Source organism: Drosophila biarmipes, chromosome 2L (assembly GCF_025231255.1).
Source record: "Drosophila biarmipes strain raj3 chromosome 2L, RU_DBia_V1.1, whole genome shotgun sequence".
Lineage (NCBI taxonomy): Eukaryota > Metazoa > Arthropoda > Insecta > Diptera > Drosophilidae > Drosophila > Drosophila biarmipes.
In genome coordinates, this window is record NC_066612.1 from 13,763,717 (window position 1) to 13,783,215 (window position 19,499).

Here is a 19,499-nt window from a genome sequence, read left to right on the forward strand (position 1 = left end):
ATTTGCCTTCCGCGACTTCTGAGATCATATAGATCGTCGTATTCAGTCGCTTCTGTATCTGTTCATAGCACCCGTGTTACTACTACTATAACTTTTGAAAAGCCCTCGAGAGATTTCAAAGCTTTCTGTCTATGTACAAAAGTTCATCACGTTCATTTAGTCTTGAAGTACAACTCGGTGGGTGAGTGTCGCGAAAAGCTTGCCGCTAAATATTTGGGGTCACCTGGAACGAATCACCTTCCTTGGCAGTACGTGTGTATTTTTATCTGCACTTGTACCCATGTGTACCCAGGGCTTATGTGCGATAGTTAATCTGTAAATGGATACAAAAGTGATAGCCGAACGTGAAAATTCTTTATATAACGCTAATGTTTATGCCCCTGATCTATGTGCATGTACACAAAATACAATATGTGTAGATTGAAAAGTGTGTATTTGTTTGTGTTTAAAATAATCGAAATGATCTCACATTAGTGACGTGCTCGTGTGTCATAATAAGACTTCGTGCGTGACCATTTTGTACCTGTAAAATTGGCGAAAGCAGAAAGCTTTAATGTATCTAAAACAATATAATCCCTCGCTCAACAGTTGATACAACTAAATAAACATGGGACCCGTTGGGAGCGACCCAGACTGCGCCTTCGATCATATGATTCCGGACTAACTATAAATACGGTTCAGAGTGTCAATAGTTCGTATCATAATATTTATGCTACAGATTTCGGTGTGTTGAGTGCATATGGGTTCACTCCGACCTGTCGTGCGCAGCACGCGCCGATCCCTGGCTCATTCGCATAGCCGCGTATCTGAAAATTTCCAGGGAGGCCCAACTAATCCAAACTGAACCGATCAGAACCGAAATCATTGGGATTTCTTAATATTTAATTTGAAAGGAATTTGTATTTCACTAAAAAGGAAAATATAACTACAGTACAGGAATGCAACACTAGTTTTGAGAATACGATTAAAACTATCTACTAAGAAAGAACCCTTATTAATAAATAATTCAAATTCAAAATGTACACTGAATGTTATCCATAATGAGACTATATCTTGTATTAATTAAATAGAGTAGATGAATTTGCAATACGTGTCAAGTTAATAATATATAACCTCGTATTAATCATAGTCTACATTAAGAAATGAATCGATTGTCTCAATCATTTTGTATTATTCCATATTGGTTTAGATACATTTTCAGTCGATTGTAAGTTCTAAAACTTTTTAAAGCATGTACTCTACTCGATGTGCTGCCTCTCGAAATCAAGAAAGTCCGAAGTAATTGTATAATTATATCAGACAATTATCTGATAAGAGCATGGTTACGAAAATACGTAATCAAACACAATTTTGCGGGAAGTTGAGCCCCATATGTGGGGTCTTCTAGACGTCCAGAAGTTTGGGTTTAAAGCTCCTACGTTGGATATTTCAGAAGCAGTGCTAATTTAATAAAAAGTTAATACATAATGTGTGACCAAAGATTGATTGACAAAATACACTATACTTAATGGTTCATATAACCAATTTCGAAGGCCGCCAAACCCGGTTTGTAGGTAGAAACGTACTGCACCCATCAATATATGTACAAATAAAGCAATGTCGTCATACTGCTGATTATATTTATACTCGATAATCACTGCCATCAAGGGTATATTGTATTCGGGAAAATTAAAAAAAACTACAGAAAATATTTCACAATTTTTTAAACAAAACGATGTTTGTGGGTCAGCCACTTGATTAAAATCCTATTTCTTATTTTCTGCTAATCTTTTCGTCCAGATCTTTTTAAGGCGGGCTTAAATACCGATCAACATGAGTTTGAATAAGCGAAATACTAGTCACATATCAATTTACAACTACCCGGAACACCTGAATCCCTTCTACGAAGATGATAACCACAAGCGCCTCCGGTTTTGGGGGTTTAGCAAAAAGAAGAACGAAAATGGCAGGCACAGTTTGTCGATTGGCAACTTGCAAGAATTGTGGTGAGTTTATCTTGTTTTATTTACATCGAACCCAAAAAAAAGTAAAAATAACCCACCCGTCCCAATTGTGAGTTGGATTTTATAGACAACTTTCTCATTTCTTAAATAAAAAATGTTATTTTAAGAAAAGGAAGTCAATTCATTTGCATTGCTCTCCTCTGTTTTAGGAAATCGTATTCTTTTCGTAAAAAGAAGTCGTCAACATTGGGAATAAACAAAACATCGGAGAGCCCGCCCACCCTAAGAAGAGACTTAAACGATAAGTGTGTAGTATTGATGCCCCTTATAAGAGCGCAGTTTATAAACACTCATGTAGTTCCTATCTGAATTCTAGGATCTTCCGCGGTGACCGTCACACTTCCCTTCAAAACATCGATACTCGAAGAGAGGTAAATATCACACTCTAAGTAACAGGAATTAAAAGTAAAACTCTGTGTAAATTTAGTCCGATACCATATCCAATGGGACCTTCTTCAACCGTAATGATCGCTACAGAAGCACAACGCAGTTTTCTGGATACTCCTCGCCACTTCAGCAGAATCGAAGGTTTGTCTAATATCCAAGCATGCCTATAAGAAAAAGTAACGAATACCCTTCGTAGGCTGTCCCAATCCAGTCTCGCAAGCTCAAATCCTTTTGAATCCCAACCGGAATCGTGCCCCAGCTCCCCGATGAGTAGCAGAAGATACCGGAAGAAGAAAAGAGCGCCGCCGCCGCCGCCTCCAAAAATTGTGGTAATAAAAAGATACTGTCGCCAATCTCAGTTGAATTGATCTTGAAGTTTTCCCTAGGTCCAGGACTACCTTGCTACCAAAGACATCGAGTCTCTTGCCTCTGAAATTGACGAGTTTGTTAACAACAGAAAAGAATCTTTAATAAAACAAGAAGTTCGAGAGGAACTGCCGAAAGCGAATCAACCTGCAACGATCTCCGCCATCGAACCTAACCCCAGCACGTCCAAAGCACCACAAAGCATAGATACAAAGCCGTCGAACGGAGTGAGCACGGTGATGGAGAAGCAAAAGGTCACTATCGTGGAGTCAGTAACCAAAGTTAATACCCGCACTTCCCCAAAACGAGAATGCAATGGCACAGTGCACATAAGCCAGTCCAATGAGCCTAGGATATGCACATCCACTGGGGTCCAAAAGGTCACTTCCTCCTCTAACACTGCTAGCCCAATTGAACCCAGCACTTCCCACACACCTGCGTGCCTTGCCAGCATTCACATCAACCAATCCTCTGAGCACATAACACTAAGCTCCGAACAAAAACCCAACAACACCCAAATCGATGAAAAGAAATTCCTCACACAAAACGGCAGCACACCTATTTATATCAGAGAAGAACCCTTAGTTATCAAGGAAGTTTCAAGTGAGGAAGAAGTTCCGAGTGAGACAGAAATTTTGAAGCAAACAGTCGTTTTGGAAGATTCCAAAGACCCCATAAGCCCCAGCACTTCCAAAGCACAACAGCAAAATACTGTCGAACTACCCAATGAATCTGAAAATACAAGCGCAGATCCGGATCCAAGTGAAAGCCCCTATGTGGAAGACAGAAAAACCAATTCCTTTGGCACGGTCAAGCAGATTTCTCAGATTTTTGAAGAGAACATTAGCTCCAGTGGTCCTAGTAGTCCCCCAAGAAGAAGTTCATCAGAAGCCCCCAATGTAAGCGGTGCGAGGTCAAAGAATGTAGATAACCAACTCGATTCAGGGGTAGTTCAGGTGAACCCAGCTGAAACTAACGAAGTTTTGCAGATAAGAGAGGAGTTTGAGTTGGAAAGTGACGTGAGAATGGGTGAAAGGTTTAGAAACGACCGCTTCCGGTCTTCAGTCTCGGTTGAGAGGGAATCGAATTCCACTCCAACGCCGCGGATGAGAAAGAAGAAGTCAATTAAGGAAGTGCTAGAATCTATTAGCCGAAACCAGAAGATTTTGAGTGAGAGTGCAGCCAAGGGCACAAAAGTGTACTTAACACCCTCCTACACGGACAACAGATACAACTGTCCCAATGAGTTGAATAACGTTAACAATAGATCTTCCAAGGAAGTGACCTCCACCAATATTCCTGTCAGTGCATCGGATACCAATGATTTAGCGTCCCAAAACAATTTGTTTATTAGCAAGATAAGCAAGTTCAACGGCCAATTCAGGGAGTCATCTCCCACTTCGTCAAACTTGGATTGGAACCCTCATCCCAAGCCAAAACGAGCTCACAACTCAGCTAGTTCTAACTTCAACAACGGTTCGTGTTGAGTTAAATTAATTATGCTTTAAACAAACATATATTTATATTACACCAAAACCAAATTTATACGCAATAAAATAAAATATGTACTTATTTAAAAAGAAGATACTTTAATTGCAAACATGCACCGATTGAGGTATAAGGAAGGTCAATTACTATCGCCACATCAACAGTGGACAGGTTTCTACACTTTTATAGAATTCAATATCTTTGAAGTAACAAGTGTTCAATTATCGTTATTAAAGTTTTGAAAAATAATTTGGACATAGATTTTCCTACTTGCAAATATTATGTTACTCAATACCACTTTCTTACTAATGGGATTTCATTTTAAGTCGTTCGGAAGAGTGTCCATTGAGTTGTCCCACGGGATCCTCCTTTGTTAGCTTCGATACTTCATCGTAAAGCCGGGGAAAGTACTGTATGGCGAGGAATACAGCCAACAGATAAACGCCAATAACAATAGTAAGGAAGAGATCAAAGATCGCCGGCTTAACTCTATAAACATTCAGTTTCACATCGTTCTCATTGTAGAACATAAACTCGGGGTCTCTACCATCGGGCTTATCGTATATGATTTTAACGTTGTTAAGGTATTTTTCGAAAGCATCCTTTATGTCGTTATTATGCAAAATGGATTTAACTCCAAAGTATGGCAAGATGTTCTCCTCTTTGATGGCCTATCAAATCAAAAGAGAATACATTGATCATAGTGTTAACCAATATAGTATTTGACTTACCAATTGCCCATCGAAAATGCTGGAAACTGGATCCACTTTGTACATAAAGCTCGCCAGGGCTTCCGCAATAATTCGCGTCGTGTTGAGAGTGTGTTCTACAATGCGGCTCTCATCGTTTTTGAACATGGTTGTCCGGATGGGGCTTCTCGGACTCTTTACGGACGACAAGGTAAACGAAGGGTAGCGCTTGATGCTGAAGCGCTCATGCTCCCATGCAAGTTTGGTGTCAGCTAGGTTGATCTTCTTATGCACACCCTCCACCGTTAATCCATTCGAATACTTCTCAGCGGATGATTTCAAGAGCTTGAAGAAATTACTGATAGAAGTCTTGTCCTTGGGTGGCTTAGAAACATGCATGTACAGAGCATTGTCTGTGGTGTAAGACAAACTTTCGGTTATGGTATCCAAGCAGAGAACAAACTCAACGTTCTGCAAGACGAATATTAAATTAAAATTGGAATATTTACATGTCCCGCTTAATGCAGTTATTCAAACCTGTAGCGCATTATCATCAATTTCCAGCCACTTCTTTGAGCCCTGGAAGTTTAGTAGGACGCCAGCGTCCGAAAGCAGAAATCGGAGACGATACTTCGGTGCCATACTCGATGTGTAGTGCAGTTTGCTGAACAGTTCCATCAGCACCAGCAGAACGGCAGCATCAGCATTTAGTGGATAATCCTTAATGATTGAGAGAGAAATATAATGTTATATCACATGAAATATTTGATTGTAGATAATCTGTTTGTAGCTTTTAATTAAATGTATAGAAACATGAAACTACTTTAAAAGAAAAACTTAGATAAAGATCATAAACTTTCAGATAGGGAAGTCTTATCACACAGACATATTTTGAGTTAATACCACGTGTAGTGCCTTTTTTAAAAATGTGTAAGAGTACGTTACAAAGTGGAAGAATCTTCAAGTAAGAACTTTTTGATGATCCTAGCCGATTTTTTTATAAAAAAGTTGCGTTTATTGAAAAGTCTACTTACATTATATATTCCAAAGGTTTTCAGATTTGCGGTTATCAAGATGACGGGAAGTTTTTGTCCATCGCCAACGGTTTCTGTGGGTTTCAGGGCCAACTGATTCGGAATCAGCTCGCCGTGGATAACAGGAACCTTGCTGTTCTTATTGGCCACAATACTGCCGCCCCCGACATTCACATGGTATCTGTTGGCAGAAACGGTCACAATCAATTGGCCCAGCGCCGTTTGGTTCTGTCCCGCGTTATCCGTGGTCGTATACGCAATGTCATCGATGATCTTCTCCAAGTCCTTATTGTACGGAGCAAAGTATATGGGCACCGCAGCCGTATGGGTCAGCATCGATTGCTCCAAAATAGTAATAAGTTCCTTGGCTTCCAGATCTAGATCCAAGATGTTCGACGGCAACATTAGGACTAGTCCCCCAGCACTTTGCCTTAGTTTGTCAAAATCGTGGATGGACAAGTCGGTTAACCTTTAAGTGAAAGATATTGTTTGGTTATATTACATTTGCAATAGTTTTTGGTATTTACTTACCGTGTGAGAACACAGTGCCTAGACGTGTTCCAAGAATACAAGGATCTCGCCTCCAGAGATATGGAAGCTACCCGGCTTCCTTAAAGTACCAAGAAAGAAATGAATGAATTGGTTAAAATAATTAACTTATGTATCTGCTAGTTTAAGCTTCAGCTGCAAAAAAGGCCGGATATGAATAATAATTAGTTGCAAAGGCTGGTCCAAAGGGTGTTTACAAATAGATTAAGAGAAGGGAAAACTAAATAATATAGTCTTTAGATATAAGCAGGTATATAATAAATAAATAAAAGTACAATGGATTACACGTTTGCTTATTTTAATGAGATTCAATGTTGCTAATTAAATAAAGGAGAAGAGACCCCGCCAATGCTAATAATAATTTAGGTCAGGAGACCCTCTGTAAATGTAATCCACATTTGGGTTCAAACGTTCAAAGTGTTGTTCACTCTTAACTTACATAAATAATATTTATCTTTTTCTTTATTTACTTACCGTAATGTTGCCCATTCAGGTCGTATTTGGACATGGAAATAACCTCGAATTCGCTGGGCATTACCGGTGAGCATATTAACAACATAGAAAAAACAATGAGAAGGCAGTGAGGGAGGCCGCCTCTAAATATTTCCGCAAAACTATCCGCCTCATTCATCTTTTATCGCTTTAATAGGACTATTTTCTAATAAATGTGCCGATGCGGGCAATTAACTAATTATAAAAAAGAATTTGGAAAACTGTCAGCTGTTATATCGATATCAAAGGTGGTTGAAAAACATGGGTAATCGGACCACGTCGTTTTCGTCTTTATCGGAAGGCTTGAACTGAAACGCATTGTAAATAGCACGAAAACAGTGAGAATTTTTGAAACATTTAAAATTATAATTCTTAGTCATAATAAACAATACATCTGTTCATGAATTAAAGAACAAAATTCCATTCAGCTGCACACAGACTCATAGATCGAATTAAACTTAATAAACTCTTCTCAGTAAAAAAATAAATAAATAATATAAATCTGTGGTGTTAACTAGTAATTAATACAACTAAAAAAGAAACATGTTTCTGCTGCGTTTTTGTAACATTATTCTAAAAACTGCTCAAAAATGATTTAGTTTTTTTTGCCAGAACTATGCTAAATTGTACCAATTCCGGCGTTCCAAACACGACACAACTGTCGTGCAATTAATCTAAAAGTATCGTTTCTTTGCGCATCTCTGCTTCGGCTAGTATGACTTTGAATTTTACAGAAAGAACAACTTTTATAAACGAAAAATTTAGCCATGCCCGCATTTAAAGGTACCTTGTGTTTCACGGCTGCTCTTTGCACAAAACTTGACCGAATTGCTTTCAGTTAAGGTGAAGTGGGGCCGGGAGCTCTACACAGATATTGATGTAAACACCGATGAGGAGCCGATATTGTTTAAGGCCCAGTTGTTTGCCCTGACTGGCGTTCAGCCGGATCGCCAGAAAGTGATGTGCAAGGGAGGCATTCTCAAGGATGACCAGTGGAACTTGCAGATCAAGGACGTAAGTCGGCCTCCGAAGGGTTTCCGGCGTTAGATCCTAACCAGCATCTTCCTATCCTCAGGGCGCAGTGGTCTTGTTGCTGGGCAGCAAGGAGAGTGTTCCAGAGGTGCCTGCCACACCGGTCAAGTTTATCGAGGACATGAATGAAGCGGAGGCCGCCACAGCGGTATGTATCTTGGCTGATTTCGGATATATTAATCTGAATACGATGTAGTGCCAGCCGTTTCTTTAACTATTTATATTCGGATAGTTCCTGGTTGTAAGCATGTCTATCTAAAAGAGCCTTAAATATGTATGTTTTAATATCAACTTCCTTGGAAAGATCAATTTTTGGAACCTTTTAGCTGCTTAAATCAAAAATTGTTGTTAATAACAAATGTGCTGAGTCACCATGTTGATACTTATAAAACATAGTTCAATCTTAATAGAGAGTTTCGTTATTTAGTTCAAAAAATCCGAGTATGTTTGAAAGTATCTCTTTTTACATATTCTAATATGAGATTATTTTGTTTGCAGATGCGTTTACCGGCCGGGCTCACAAATCTGGGCAATACGTGCTACATGAATGCTACTGTTCAGTGCTTGAATGCAGTGCCTGAGCTTCGCACTGCCTTGTCCACTTTCAGCAACGATGGAACGGACACCATGTCGACTGCATTTTCCATATCGTCTGCCATGAAGTCTATATTTGCTCAAATGGAGAAGGGCACAACCGTAACGCCAATTGTTCTGCTTCAGGCATTGCACCGGGCATCGCCGCAGTTCGCTCAGACCGGCGAAAATGGCACCTACAGGCAGCAGGACGCCAACGAGTGCTGGGCAGAAATCCTGAAAATGTTGCAGCAAAAGCTTCGGCCAACAAACCAGGATCCATCGAATACTGTTCAAAAAAGACACAGGTGAGTCAACATTTCTGTTCGCCCCTCTGCCAATTCCATTTTATCATATTTATACTTTTCTTTAAGCTCGTTTATTGACCAATTTTTTGGTGGCACTTTTGAAGTTAAGATGAGTTCAGAAGAGCTTCCCGACGAACCCTCAACCGTAACAACTGAGAATTTCTTGCAGTTGAGTTGCTTTATATCAATGGATGTTAAGTACATGCAGAGCGGACTTAAATCCGTAAGTAAAATCAACTAAAATGTTGGGCTGCATTAACTTTGATATGTGATTTCAGAAAATGAAAGAGCAATTGGTGAAAAAATCGGAAACTCTGGGACGCGATGCAAAGTACATTCGAACCGTAAGTGCTCCGGCCTCACTTTTGTTTTGAGAAACTAACTTCTTTATGTTTCAGTACTTGGTGAGCCGACTTCCAGCCTATCTCACCGTTCAATTTGTTCGCTTTCAATACAAGGCAAAGGATGGCATTAATGCTAAGGTGTTGAAGGACATTAAATTTCCCATTGAGTTCGATGCCTTCGAGTTGTGTACTCCCGAATTGCAAAACAAGCTGTGCCCAATGCGCTCGAAGTTCAAGGACCTGGAGGACAAGAAGATGGAAGTTGACGTTGTCAAACCCAACGAGGCAAAAGATGAGAACAAGGACATCAAGTACGAGCAATTCTGGTTCGATGACGACTTGGGCAGCAACAATTCCGGATACTATACATTGCAAGCCGTACTGACGCACAAGGGTCGCTCAAGTTCCTCGGGACATTACGTGGCTTGGGTGCGCTCCAGCGGCGATGTGTGGTTCAAATTCGACGACGATGAGGTCTCCGCTGTGGCTACAGAAGAGATCTTGCGACTTTCCGGAGGTGGAGACTGGCATTGCGCTTACGTCCTTTTATATGCACCCAGGCGTTTGGAGAAACTATAAATAATTGTGTTAACGTCATTACATTTGTATTGTTAATATAATAATTCTGAATAAATAACCAAAACCTTAAGGACGAAAAATCGTTTAGGAAGCCGATGAATGTATGGAAACCATTTATTATGAATTTTGCAACCGATACTCTGTTGTGAAGAAGTCAAAACCAAATGTATTTGCAGAGTGCATCTATTATCTATCTATTGAGCACCTCATTTTGATAAGTGAATGGTGAAAAAAGGTTTTGTTGTCCCACAAATTTACTATATAACATACTTCGGATATGAAACCATTTAAATATTTTTTAATCCAGTGATGTAAACAATTTTATTAGATATTCATCTTTTGACCTACTGCTCTCTCAAGCCAGCCTGTGGAAGATGTTACTAGGCTGTGTAATATTTGGGGTCAATGTTCCAGATTTTCAACTTCGCGTCAATCCAGGGACGAAGGTTGGCCACGCTGGCGTACACTCCGGGGATGTTTTCCTCTCCACAGCCGATTCCCCAGGCGACAATGCCGGCCGACTTGAATCGGCCCTTCTGACCCTTAATGGGACACACCAAGGGGGAGCCTCCGTCGCCCTTGCAGGTGTCCTTGTCCTTCTCACCGCCAGCGCAGATGAAGCTGTCGTGCAGGATAAAGTGCCTTCCGAGGCGGGTCTCGCGCAGGTTCGTCTGGCACTGCTGCTCCGGCACCACGGGCATGTCCACCTTTTTCAGGATCACTTGGTACTCCCCATCCTTGCCAAACTTGTTCTTGCCCCAACCGGTGGCATAGCAGCGATCATAGTCGAATTTCTCGCCTACGTCGGGCAGGCACACAGTTTGAATGTTCGGCTGGAAGGTGAAGGGGCTCTCCAGCAACATGACAGCCACGTCGTTGTAGAGGGCTCCCTTGTTGAACTGTTCATGGTACACTATTTCCTTCACATACCGGTCCTCGTGGGCAATGATTTCAGTCTTTGTCTGCGTGTCCCACTCGCCAGCCCGCACTGAAATGAGCTCGGCTCAGATAAAGACGATCTCGATGACGCATGTTACTCACCAACAATGGTGCTCGGTTGTTTGTTGTGGACACAATGTGCCGCGGTCAGAACCACGTTGGGAGCTATCAGAGCTCCTCCGCATTCGTACAGGTTGAGAGATCCCTCCTCCCGGAGGATGGCCAACATCCAGGGGAACTCGCCGAACTCGGCCTCCTGGTTCACGGCTCCAGTGATTTTGAAGCCAACGCCGTTGGGGTTCTGGTATCCGCAGCCCTCGGGGTTCTCAGGGGCAATCGGGAAGATGGGGTCTTTTCTCTTCACATAAATGGGTTTATTTAATGGGTGGGTAAAATGAATTAATATAGGCTACCTTGTTCGGCAGATCACAGCACAGATCCAAGTAGTTCTTGCACTGTGCGCCCGTGTCGATTCGAATGTCAATGATGCCATCGCCGCTGGTGTTGATCGTGTCGTTGGCACACAGCCAACGGGGCACGCACTCCTTTTGATCGCCACAGGACTGATATTGGGCAGATCCTGTTGTGGTTCCTGATCCCGGGTTGCTAGACGAATCCTTGGGATTCACAACGGGAGTGCTTGTGGTGGAGGAGCTGGGCGTTTCATCGGTTTTGAAGATGTCTGCAATCAAGTTGTCCAGAGAGGTGTCTTGGGCTCCACTGCCGAATATGCAGGCGCATATGACGAGGCAATTAAGTAGTATCATTTTGCTGGAAAGGAAAAAAACATTCTGTTACTGGGGAAATGAGTTTGGAACGCTACTAAAAAAACACGACTATCAGAAACCCATTACTCGGCTTAAGGGAGCAAAAGGATAATTAAGATATATAAGCAGAAAAGCGATATTTTAGGGCGCCACCTACCGGCTTTTTCAGTAGATGTTATGTGGGCGGCAAGGAGATTTAACCGTTTTAGCCATTTGTGGGCGTTAGAGTAGGCGTGGCACCAATATTTGGTGAGTCGATAGGTATTGATGAGACAAATACATTTTAGTTAAAATTTTGTTTCTTTCATAAAAATTTGTGGGCGTTATAGTGGGCGTGGCACCTGAAACTAACTTGCGCTGCGTAGGAAGGCCAGGAATCTGAATGCCAAGTATGAATATTCCAGCACTTAACGTTTCCGAGATCTCAGCGGTCATACGGACGGACGGACAGATGCCTAGAAGCCTAGATCGACTCGGCTAGTGATCCTGATCAAGAAAATATATGCTTTATGGGGTCGAAAACGCTTTGTACCTGTTACATACTTTCCGACGAATCTAGTACTCCCTTTTACTTTACGACTAAAGGGTATAAAGATTATTTTTGAGAAACCACATTTAGGTCAGCCAAGTTGATTCAATAAAATAAGAGTTAGCAAGGTGAACCGGGTATCGGTGACATAACTACTTATGTTATTGCTGGGAATTCGCACTTAGCGCGGTATATGTAAATCCCCCCAAAAAGAATGACACATTTCACGAATACGAATACTTTTTGCTTAAGCTGGGATTCATTTAAGCTTTCTCCCCATTAATTTAAAAGTTTATTTAGTTGGGCCCTGCTTTCTTTTTGTGCTTCTATAAAACAGATCGAACACACGCATGTGCTTTATATTTTGTTCTAAATAAAATGGGCATAAAGTACAGCTCGCTATCAAGTCTATTTGCTCTCAAGTTTAAATATAAGTTCGAGCGATAAGAAATTCGTGTATTTACGGCTTGCGAGTGCACATGTGTTGGGGTGGGTCAATTTAATTGTTTCACTAAACAATAAAATATATAAAATAATACAAAAAAGCCAAATAAGAATGCGTTACGCAATAAATTGTCTTGGTTAACTTAATGTTGTTATTAACCTGGAAATCTAAAGTTGAGAACCTAGTTTTATAATTTTCCTAAGTTGTCTTTCGCCTAAATGTTTTTAATCGTTTTTTCCACACTTATAAAAATATATAAATTCTTATTTACACACAAAAGATACACGACTGAACTAACGATGTCTTGAAAAGAAAACAATACTTTTTTGCGAATACAATAGGCAAATAACTGGTTTTGGTGTCGAGTTAACATGTGCATGTGCATATTAATGTATTGTTTTACATACATTATATTTTAACCATTGTCTCTGATTCTTACTCCTAAATATACGTTTACACTTATTCATTGAACTTTAACATCCCACAGATTGAATTCAATTAAATACACATGCAGTCTATATATTCGTAGCCGATGGTCTCGTAGACCTTAAAACGCACAGATATTATGTTGAATCCAGATATTACTATCAGAATTGTGTGCATCTATTCAAATTTTATAATTTTAATTCTAATCTTAATTTTATTGAACACAATACCTACTCTATTACTTCGACTTATTCAATTTGATAAGGTAGCTAAACGTTCGGCAAGTTATGAACGATCCACTCAACTGGTTTGATTTCTGATTCAATCTCAAACGTAAGCTGATCTTTGCTTCCGACGAGACGGCGAGAAGCTTTAAGCTGGTGCTAAATGAAGTTCCCAGCTTACGTCTTACACTGAGAAAAATGTCTTCCCAATTATAGTTATAATTTTACGAATAGTCGAATTTGAATCTGATCTTTAAGAATAGGATGAATTATCAAATATCTTATGCTTATACATTTAAACATTTTTTAAATTGATCACAAGTGTTCATCGAGGCAAGATAGTTGAAATCAGTGGAAAATACTGGATTTACTTGAGGGGGAAAATACAAAAATATTGATGGGGAGAAATACAAAAAATAATTAATAAAATACATTTATGGTTTTTGCGATTTAGCCTAAAAATTGGCGAACGATGAACAAACTAATAGATGTCGTTCTGCCTTAACTCATGATGATCATGCTGGGATAAACTTTGGTTTGCAAATTGTTAAAGAGCTTCATGCTAAATAACCTTAAATATGAACAAATCGATGCCGATACCGATATTGGTGCTATTTCCGATACCGGTTACTCAGCTAAAGGAAACGCGAGCGTGATAGAGATATATATTTGAACGCGTTTACCGGTAAGTATATGCAAATGTGGAATACTGGAAACGGGATCTTTGTTGTTGGCATTCCACTGTTTCAAGTTACCCCTAGCTATCGTCGATATCTTGACTTATTTTACTACAAAACGGTCACACAAAAAATATATCAACTTCTGAGTTATTCTTGTGTTTATAAATATGGATAATAATGATACAGTAACAACTGAAAATTCCGCTCAGCAGTCTATTGCTTTGAGGCGGGAATTGCGCAGAAAGAAAATATTGGAAGCCTCTAAGTCACGACTCGACAAATTAAATGGCAGAGCTTCAGCGATACAGAAGGAAAACTTCGGTAACACATGATTACTTATGCACATTGCATGTACATTGAACCCACGTACATCATTCATATGTAAATAAATAAAGTCTTGTGATACAAGTCAGACTTCCCAATTGTTAGCATAAGTGCATAAATGTTCTTTGAAAGACGTACCTTTCATATGTATTATAATTTTAATAAACTAATATTATCTTTTTAATGTATACCCAATTCAGTCGATGAACCTACGAACATCCAGTATTCTGACCCAGAGGTGGAGCCGGATATTCCCATCAAACGCTCATTTTTTGCGGACCAGCCTGCTCCCCAGCCAGTCAGTGCTCCCAGTGTCTTGCTGAAGAGCCGCGTTCACATTATTTTGGCGGCTTGCGTTGGCTTCGTGCTGGCGCTGTACACCAACAGCAGCGTTTTCTTTCCGGTGCTGCTCTTTGTAATATTAGAACTTGGATTTCTGCAGTATTACAAACGCGAAAACTTACCGCCCAGCATGGGACCCATGTTACTTATGTTCATTAATCCCAATATTACCAACAAAATTAAGCAATTTAGCAGTGTATTTCTGATCCTGCAATCTCTCTTGGGAGATCTTGCTATCACTGTCTGCGTGGTTTGCTCAGGAAGCTTGTTATTGTTGAATTTTAACTCCGATTTTGTTACCGTGTTGAAATAAAGAATATTTTTATAAAGTCTGCCTTTTATTAGATGAATAAGGATTAATATTTTATTTATTTAATATTTTCCAGCTATTCGTAATTATTTCATGGGAGAACTAATAAAGCTAGCCATTTTCATTTATTCAACAAACCAATTAAATTCTTTTATAATAATAATAAGAAACTTTTGCTAGAGTGGGATGTTTTTCTCACAAAAGAAACAACTTCAATCTAAAAACTTAGCTTATTCCTAGCGCTTTCAGCACTGTCAGGACCATTTAGCGTTAGACAACACTATTTGTACATATGTATGTACACTTGTATGAATACTTCAAAACCGTTATCTGAGGGATATGTAGTATATATCTTGGGGATCTAAATATCTTAAAAAAAAGTACTTCAACTAATTACTTATTAAAATATCTTAAGAATGATTTTAAAATATCAATTTTTAAGCTAAATACAATTTCTAAAAAAAAGGAAATGTATTTAGCATTTATTATTCACACAAAAATATTCACGATTCTAGTTAGGGATTGGGCATTGTAAGCTTGGGTCCTAGCAGTATTCAAATGGTGGCACAAAACACCTTTACTGGGCATGCTCAGAAATGTAAAAAAGGAAAAGTGCCCACCCTCGCCTTTGGGCCTGCGCATACTTTGTATCGATTTTAAGACTGTGTACTTATTTCATAAGCTTGTAGCGAAAAGATGTTTTCATAAACAAGTGCTAGGCTGAAATCAGTGCTAAAAATTGTATGATTGGTGGAAAGAGAGTCTATAGATAAGTACAATTATGCAGCCGTTGAAAATGGCATAACACCGTGCTTCTACACAAGGATATTCGCGTTCTAAAACCGTCTTGGCAGAATTTTCCCCCGAGTCCAATAAAACTAATAAGGTAAAAACTCGCCGTTAGTATCCATAAAATTGCTTTGAGACATTGTTTTCGAGCAAAGAGTTTTTGTGGATGGGTTTTTTTCATGCACATTCCTGCTTCTGTGCAGCGTATGCATATGAGCTTGAGTACTTTGATTAAAAATCAATATTTTAAAATAACCCTGCCAACAACTGCGAGGAAGGGCGTTCGAGGGCCTTATTGATTTAAACCTTAATTGCAGCCACCATGGGAACGGTGCTGAGTTTCAATCCGCGGGATCGGCATCCCATATACTCATCTCAGCCAAACTTTCAATATAATCACTCGACCGATATTCGAAACGAGAACGACAGCACAGGCTCGATTGATTCGCACCTGAATAACTTCTCGTACGAGCAACTGAACAACGCGAAGAACAGGGAGAACAAGAAGTCGGCCTGCCATCAGATGGCCAAGAACGTCATAGGTCAGCCTGGTACTTGCGGGGGAGTGCACATAAACCTACAGACACAAACTCAGCTGAGCTCGCACAACTTGAACAACTTGACAAATGCCTCGAAGGACACGATTACCAATGTCCTGGACACGCATAACGAAAACTCGGTCCTCAAGGCGGAGAAGAGCTCCTTCGAGAAGAACCTGAAGAAGCACTCGATCTTCATCAACGCCCTCTCGTGGAAGAAGCTCTCCACATCGCATAACAAGAAGAAGATCGAGAACAAGAACAAGTGCGCTAATCTGCCCACGGCCTGCTTCAAGGCCCAGCTCCTGGAGTCCTCCTCGTTTGCCTCCTCGTCGGACAAGAATCGAAACATCCAGCTGCACTGCAACCGCATCGAGGAGCACAACCAGCAGCACTGCAACCAGCTGCAGCACCAGAACCAGAACCAGAACCAGGCCCAGGACATCCGGGAGGAGGTCCTCACCGGACCATCCGGCAAGGCGCAGAACCCTTCCAAGGCGAAAGACCCCGTCAAGGTCAACAACAAGAACTCGATATCCAACCACAACAAGCTGATCCAGAAGCAGCCCCTGACGCTCAGCCTGCCCCAGCAGGTCCAGGCATCGTCCATTCAAATCAAAAATACCAACCAGATCCCTCGCAAAACCGTCATTCAGGTGAGTAAATTGCAGGATTTAACTTCAGATCCAATACTTCACTTTTTTTGGAGATCCTAAAATGGCTTATGCTCAAGATTTCTTTAACCCTCAATCTAATTCATCGTTATGAAGGGTTTTACACTTTTTGTCAGTTGATTTTATAAAACTATACAACAATTTTGACAGTCTAAACTGGATTGAAGTACTTATCACATTGGCATGGACTTGTATGTTCAATAACTAGCTCAACAGGAAGATCTTGAATAAATATAATTTTATTACTTTTAAACTTAATGGTATATATATTCCACATTTTGTAATCGTAATATATTATGGAACATTTTTATTTCAAATCTATTCGTCCCCAAACTACTTTCCATTTTAATTTTAAGGCAAGACTAACTTCTGAAATTCCGAAAGTTTTTAAGATAAGTCGACGAAACTATAGTTTCGATATGTCTATTTGGATATATCATTTACTAATTTATTTAGTAACCCAACCAACCTATTTGCAGGCATCTACTTCGGAATTGCTTAAGTGCTTGGGAATGTTTTTGCACTGTCGTTGTCAAAGGCTAAACAACTTCGACGCCGGAGATGCTGTCATGTGGCTCAGAGCAGTGGATCGCAGCCTTTTGCTCCAGGGATGGCAGGTAATGTGATCCCAATACTGCGAAATTTAAATAAAATGTTCCCCAATTTCATAAAAACGTGTTCCTATTTTTCAGGATGTGGCCTTTATAAACCCGGCCAACGTCGTCTTCGTCTACATGCTTGTCCGCGAGCTGGTTAGCGGAGAGGAAAGCAAGGAATCAGATCTTCAGGCCTCAGTACTCACCTGCTTGTATCTGTCCTACTCGTACATGGGCAATGAAATCAGCTATCCTCTGAAACCGTTTTTGGTTGAGGACTCGAAGGAGAAGTTTTGGGACAGGTAGGATTGCTTCCTTACACCCTTTCATTTACAACTCAAATTGGGCTCACAAAATCTCTAATCTCACATAATCTCATACCTATTGCAGGTGCCTCGTCATTGTAAACAAGCTAAGTGATAAAATGCTTAAAATCAATGCTGAGCCTGGATTTTTTACGGAAGTCTTTACTGAGCTGAAATCTTGTGGTCAATATCATCCTACAATTAAGTCGTACTGCGGAGGCGCCTGACGGATGGACGACCGGGAGATTATTGTCAACCTCTCATTGTCTGCGCATCGCCAGAAATTTCCCGAAGAAATGATGGCGAAATACCGTTAATAAAACTTAATATTTTATAAAACATTAGACAATTTCATTATGTCACTATCACAATCGTTCAAATCAAATAATAAAGATTAGTGTTTAAATAAATTAACATCTACGATATGTGTAAAACGTGCGTTTAAATGAAGGGTGCTGTGAGAACAAGCCCGTTTTATTCTATATGCAAATAAATGGTAATTTATTGTACATCTTATATACATAAAACGTTCCATAATCTATTAAGAACAATTCAATTTGGATACAGTATATCGTAGTGGCCTGGTCTATATATCAGGTAAATTCTGGGCTCAGTTCCCTCGGGGAAGTCGTGGGCCTTGACAGTGCCGCCTTCTCCTCGATCCAAATACTCAACACGCACCCCAGCCCCCAGGGCGGTGCAAAGGGCGATAATGTGGATGTGATCCGACTCCTTGTACATCGGCTCTACTTCAAGATGTCGGAAGGTTTCTATGGTCTGGTCCCCCTCTATGAAATTCTGGTAAAAGTCGGCCTCTTCCTGCAGTTTTCCCGAGGTAATCAATCGGAGGTAGACCACCACATAGTCTGAGTATCCCTGGTCATTGATGATCTTGTGCAGTTCGCTCTGCACTTGGCTCTGTCCACCGGGGTTGTCGGGACTAACGCGCTTGATGACCTCCATGAACTAGGGAGGAAAAATCACATAAACACACATTAACTACCTCTGTTTGGGTGGACTTACGGTTTCATGGAAGTCCTCTAATGTGAAACTAGGGAAGCCCAGCTGAACGAGCTTTTCCTTGGACTCCTCGGCCAGCTTTCGGAACTCCTGGTAGGCACTGTTGTTTGAGATCAAGTACTCCAAGTACGAGTAAGCGAAGGCTCTGAAGAAGCAGTTGCCATCGGGGCGGGTGCGGCGAATGAACTTGTACTTTTTGGAGAGGTCCTGTATCTTAGCAGTGAAAATTTCGTCGCCGTTGTACTCCGCCCACAAGCAAGTCAGCGGCAACTGCTCGCTAACCAGCGGAGTTGTGTCACTGATCTATAGTTTTGGTAATCCAGCATTATTCCCTGTTCCTTCTTTATATATGTGGATGGCTTTCTGCAGACTCACCTCCTTCTCGATCTCCCGTTGCTGTTGAATTATCAGCTCGTCGCGATTGCCGTCAGTCTGCTTAAACGACTCCATGTTTCTGTGAGCACTGAACAATTGAAATCGGCGTTTTGTTTGGTTTTACTAATTTGTGTTTATTTGATGAATAAAATGAGAATTCCTGTTCATCATATGTATGTGTAAACGCTTCGAATGTTACGCACACACGTTCAGAAACGAAACTCGTAGACACATTGATGCTTTCGATTGCATCTTAGCGTTATCGAAAAGTAGTTTCAATTCCATTTGTTCCTTCCGTATGTATATACGAAAATATAAAAAATAATTTTTAACTTAGTTATTAAATTCCACGGAAAATTTAGTTTTTCAAG

At 40.4% G+C, this 19,499-nt stretch overlaps 7 protein-coding genes across 10 annotated transcripts; 4 read left to right on the forward strand and 3 right to left on the reverse strand.

Annotated features, from left to right (window-relative positions):
- The first annotated feature begins 148 nt into the window (after window positions 1-148).
- Window positions 149-4,339, forward strand: LOC108033970 (uncharacterized). Of its 2 annotated transcripts, none has more exons than XM_017108682.3 (7): window positions 149-248; window positions 1,780-1,985; window positions 2,153-2,248; window positions 2,302-2,374; window positions 2,431-2,531; window positions 2,587-2,719; window positions 2,777-4,339. In XM_017108682.3, exons 2-7 carry the CDS (start codon window positions 1,813-1,815, stop codon window positions 4,241-4,243), a joined length of 2,043 nt encoding a protein of 680 aa, XP_016964171.1. In that variant the 5' UTR covers window positions 149-248; window positions 1,780-1,812; the 3' UTR covers window positions 4,244-4,339. The 2 variants fall into 2 exon arrangements, with proteins under 2 accessions (XP_016964171.1, XP_043950133.1); XM_044094198.2 differs by having other exon boundaries at window positions 2,320-2,374.
- Window positions 4,323-7,252, reverse strand: LOC108033971 (nicalin). The gene is made up of 6 exons (XM_017108685.3): window positions 6,991-7,252; window positions 6,499-6,577; window positions 5,968-6,436; window positions 5,471-5,653; window positions 4,976-5,404; window positions 4,323-4,915 (listed from the first exon to the last, which is right to left on the reverse strand). The coding sequence occupies exons 1-6, from the start codon at window positions 7,145-7,147 to the stop codon at window positions 4,550-4,552; spliced, it is 1,683 nt and encodes a 560-aa protein (XP_016964174.1). The 5' UTR covers window positions 7,148-7,252; the 3' UTR covers window positions 4,323-4,549.
- A 439-nt stretch (window positions 7,253-7,691) lies between these two features.
- LOC108034340 (ubiquitin carboxyl-terminal hydrolase 14) lies at window positions 7,692-9,924 on the forward strand. Its single transcript, XM_017109223.3, has 7 exons — window positions 7,692-7,791; window positions 7,847-8,022; window positions 8,084-8,188; window positions 8,539-8,921; window positions 8,988-9,144; window positions 9,200-9,265; window positions 9,320-9,924. The coding sequence occupies exons 1-7, from the start codon at window positions 7,776-7,778 to the stop codon at window positions 9,842-9,844; spliced, it is 1,428 nt and encodes a 475-aa protein (XP_016964712.1). The 5' UTR covers window positions 7,692-7,775; the 3' UTR covers window positions 9,845-9,924.
- A 212-nt stretch (window positions 9,925-10,136) lies between these two features.
- On the reverse strand, window positions 10,137-13,316 carry LOC108034241 (phenoloxidase-activating factor 2). 3 transcript variants are annotated; one of them, XM_017109090.3, is made up of 4 exons: window positions 13,185-13,316; window positions 11,197-11,554; window positions 10,886-11,141; window positions 10,137-10,832 (listed from the first exon to the last, which is right to left on the reverse strand). In XM_017109090.3, exons 2-4 carry the CDS (start codon window positions 11,548-11,550, stop codon window positions 10,225-10,227), a joined length of 1,218 nt encoding a protein of 405 aa, XP_016964579.1. In that variant the 5' UTR covers window positions 11,551-11,554; window positions 13,185-13,316; the 3' UTR covers window positions 10,137-10,224. The 3 variants fall into 3 exon arrangements, with proteins under 3 accessions (XP_016964579.1, XP_016964581.1, XP_016964580.1); XM_017109092.3 differs by having other exon boundaries at window positions 13,193-13,270; XM_017109091.3 differs by having other exon boundaries at window positions 13,181-13,267.
- Window positions 13,317-13,970: 654 nt separating this feature from the next.
- On the forward strand, window positions 13,971-14,849 carry LOC108033428 (uncharacterized). The gene is made up of 2 exons (XM_017107751.3): window positions 13,971-14,175; window positions 14,379-14,849. The coding sequence occupies exons 1-2, from the start codon at window positions 14,022-14,024 to the stop codon at window positions 14,831-14,833; spliced, it is 609 nt and encodes a 202-aa protein (XP_016963240.1). The 5' UTR covers window positions 13,971-14,021; the 3' UTR covers window positions 14,834-14,849.
- A 633-nt stretch (window positions 14,850-15,482) lies between these two features.
- LOC108034157 (cyclin-dependent kinase 5 activator 1) lies at window positions 15,483-18,167 on the forward strand. The gene is made up of 5 exons (XM_017108960.3): window positions 15,483-15,716; window positions 15,937-16,814; window positions 17,312-17,449; window positions 17,525-17,730; window positions 17,819-18,167. The coding sequence occupies exons 2-5, from the start codon at window positions 15,942-15,944 to the stop codon at window positions 17,958-17,960; spliced, it is 1,359 nt and encodes a 452-aa protein (XP_016964449.1). The 5' UTR covers window positions 15,483-15,716; window positions 15,937-15,941; the 3' UTR covers window positions 17,961-18,167.
- Window positions 18,168-18,169: 2 nt separating this feature from the next.
- On the reverse strand, window positions 18,170-19,346 carry LOC108034158 (ubiquitin thioesterase otubain-like). The gene is made up of 3 exons (XM_017108962.3): window positions 19,129-19,346; window positions 18,757-19,056; window positions 18,170-18,699 (listed from the first exon to the last, which is right to left on the reverse strand). The coding sequence occupies exons 1-3, from the start codon at window positions 19,201-19,203 to the stop codon at window positions 18,286-18,288; spliced, it is 789 nt and encodes a 262-aa protein (XP_016964451.1). The 5' UTR covers window positions 19,204-19,346; the 3' UTR covers window positions 18,170-18,285.
- Window positions 19,347-19,499: the final 153 nt, after the last annotated feature.

Bases quoted from the DNA above. Each gene is read 5' to 3' on its own strand.
- LOC108033970 (XM_017108682.3), top strand. From the start codon at position 1,813: ATGAGTTTGAATAAGCGAAATACTAGTCACATATCAATTTACAACTAC. The intron at 1,986-2,152 runs GTGAGTTTATCT...CCTCTGTTTTAG, and splicing joins GGCAACTTGCAAGAATTGTG to GAAATCGTATTCTTTTCGTA. The intron at 2,375-2,430 runs GTAAATATCACA...GTGTAAATTTAG, and splicing joins ACATCGATACTCGAAGAGAG to TCCGATACCATATCCAATGG.
- LOC108033971 (XM_017108685.3), bottom strand. From the start codon at position 7,147: ATGAATGAGGCGGATAGTTTTGCGGAAATATTTAGAGGCGGCCTCCCT. The intron at 6,578-6,990 runs GTAAGTAAATAA...TGGTACTTTAAG, and splicing joins CCTGAATGGGCAACATTACG to GAAGCCGGGTAGCTTCCATA. The intron at 5,405-5,470 runs GTTTGAATAACT...TTCGTCTTGCAG, and splicing joins TTGATGATAATGCGCTACAG to AACGTTGAGTTTGTTCTCTG.
- LOC108034340 (XM_017109223.3), top strand. The intron at 8,023-8,083 runs GTAAGTCGGCCT...TCCTATCCTCAG, and splicing joins GGAACTTGCAGATCAAGGAC to GGCGCAGTGGTCTTGTTGCT. The intron at 8,189-8,538 runs GTATGTATCTTG...TTTTGTTTGCAG, and splicing joins AAGCGGAGGCCGCCACAGCG to ATGCGTTTACCGGCCGGGCT.
- LOC108034241 (XM_017109090.3), bottom strand. From the start codon at position 11,550: ATGATACTACTTAATTGCCTCGTCATATGCGCCTGCATATTCGGCAGT. The intron at 11,142-11,196 runs GTAGCCTATATT...ATTTATGTGAAG, and splicing joins GCTGTGATCTGCCGAACAAG to AGAAAAGACCCCATCTTCCC. The intron at 10,833-10,885 runs GTGAGTAACATG...AGCTCATTTCAG, and splicing joins ACAACCGAGCACCATTGTTG to TGCGGGCTGGCGAGTGGGAC.
- LOC108033428 (XM_017107751.3), top strand. From the start codon at position 14,022: ATGGATAATAATGATACAGTAACAACTGAAAATTCCGCTCAGCAGTCT. The intron at 14,176-14,378 runs GTAACACATGAT...TACCCAATTCAG, and splicing joins GATACAGAAGGAAAACTTCG to TCGATGAACCTACGAACATC.
- LOC108034157 (XM_017108960.3), top strand. From the start codon at position 15,942: ATGGGAACGGTGCTGAGTTTCAATCCGCGGGATCGGCATCCCATATAC. The intron at 17,450-17,524 runs GTAATGTGATCC...CCTATTTTTCAG, and splicing joins TTTTGCTCCAGGGATGGCAG to GATGTGGCCTTTATAAACCC. The intron at 17,731-17,818 runs GTAGGATTGCTT...TACCTATTGCAG, and splicing joins AAGGAGAAGTTTTGGGACAG to GTGCCTCGTCATTGTAAACA.
- LOC108034158 (XM_017108962.3), bottom strand. From the start codon at position 19,203: ATGGAGTCGTTTAAGCAGACTGACGGCAATCGCGACGAGCTGATAATT. The intron at 19,057-19,128 runs GTGAGTCTGCAG...CCAAAACTATAG, and splicing joins AACGGGAGATCGAGAAGGAG to ATCAGTGACACAACTCCGCT. The intron at 18,700-18,756 runs GTAAGTCCACCC...TTTCCTCCCTAG, and splicing joins TAGAGGACTTCCATGAAACC to TTCATGGAGGTCATCAAGCG.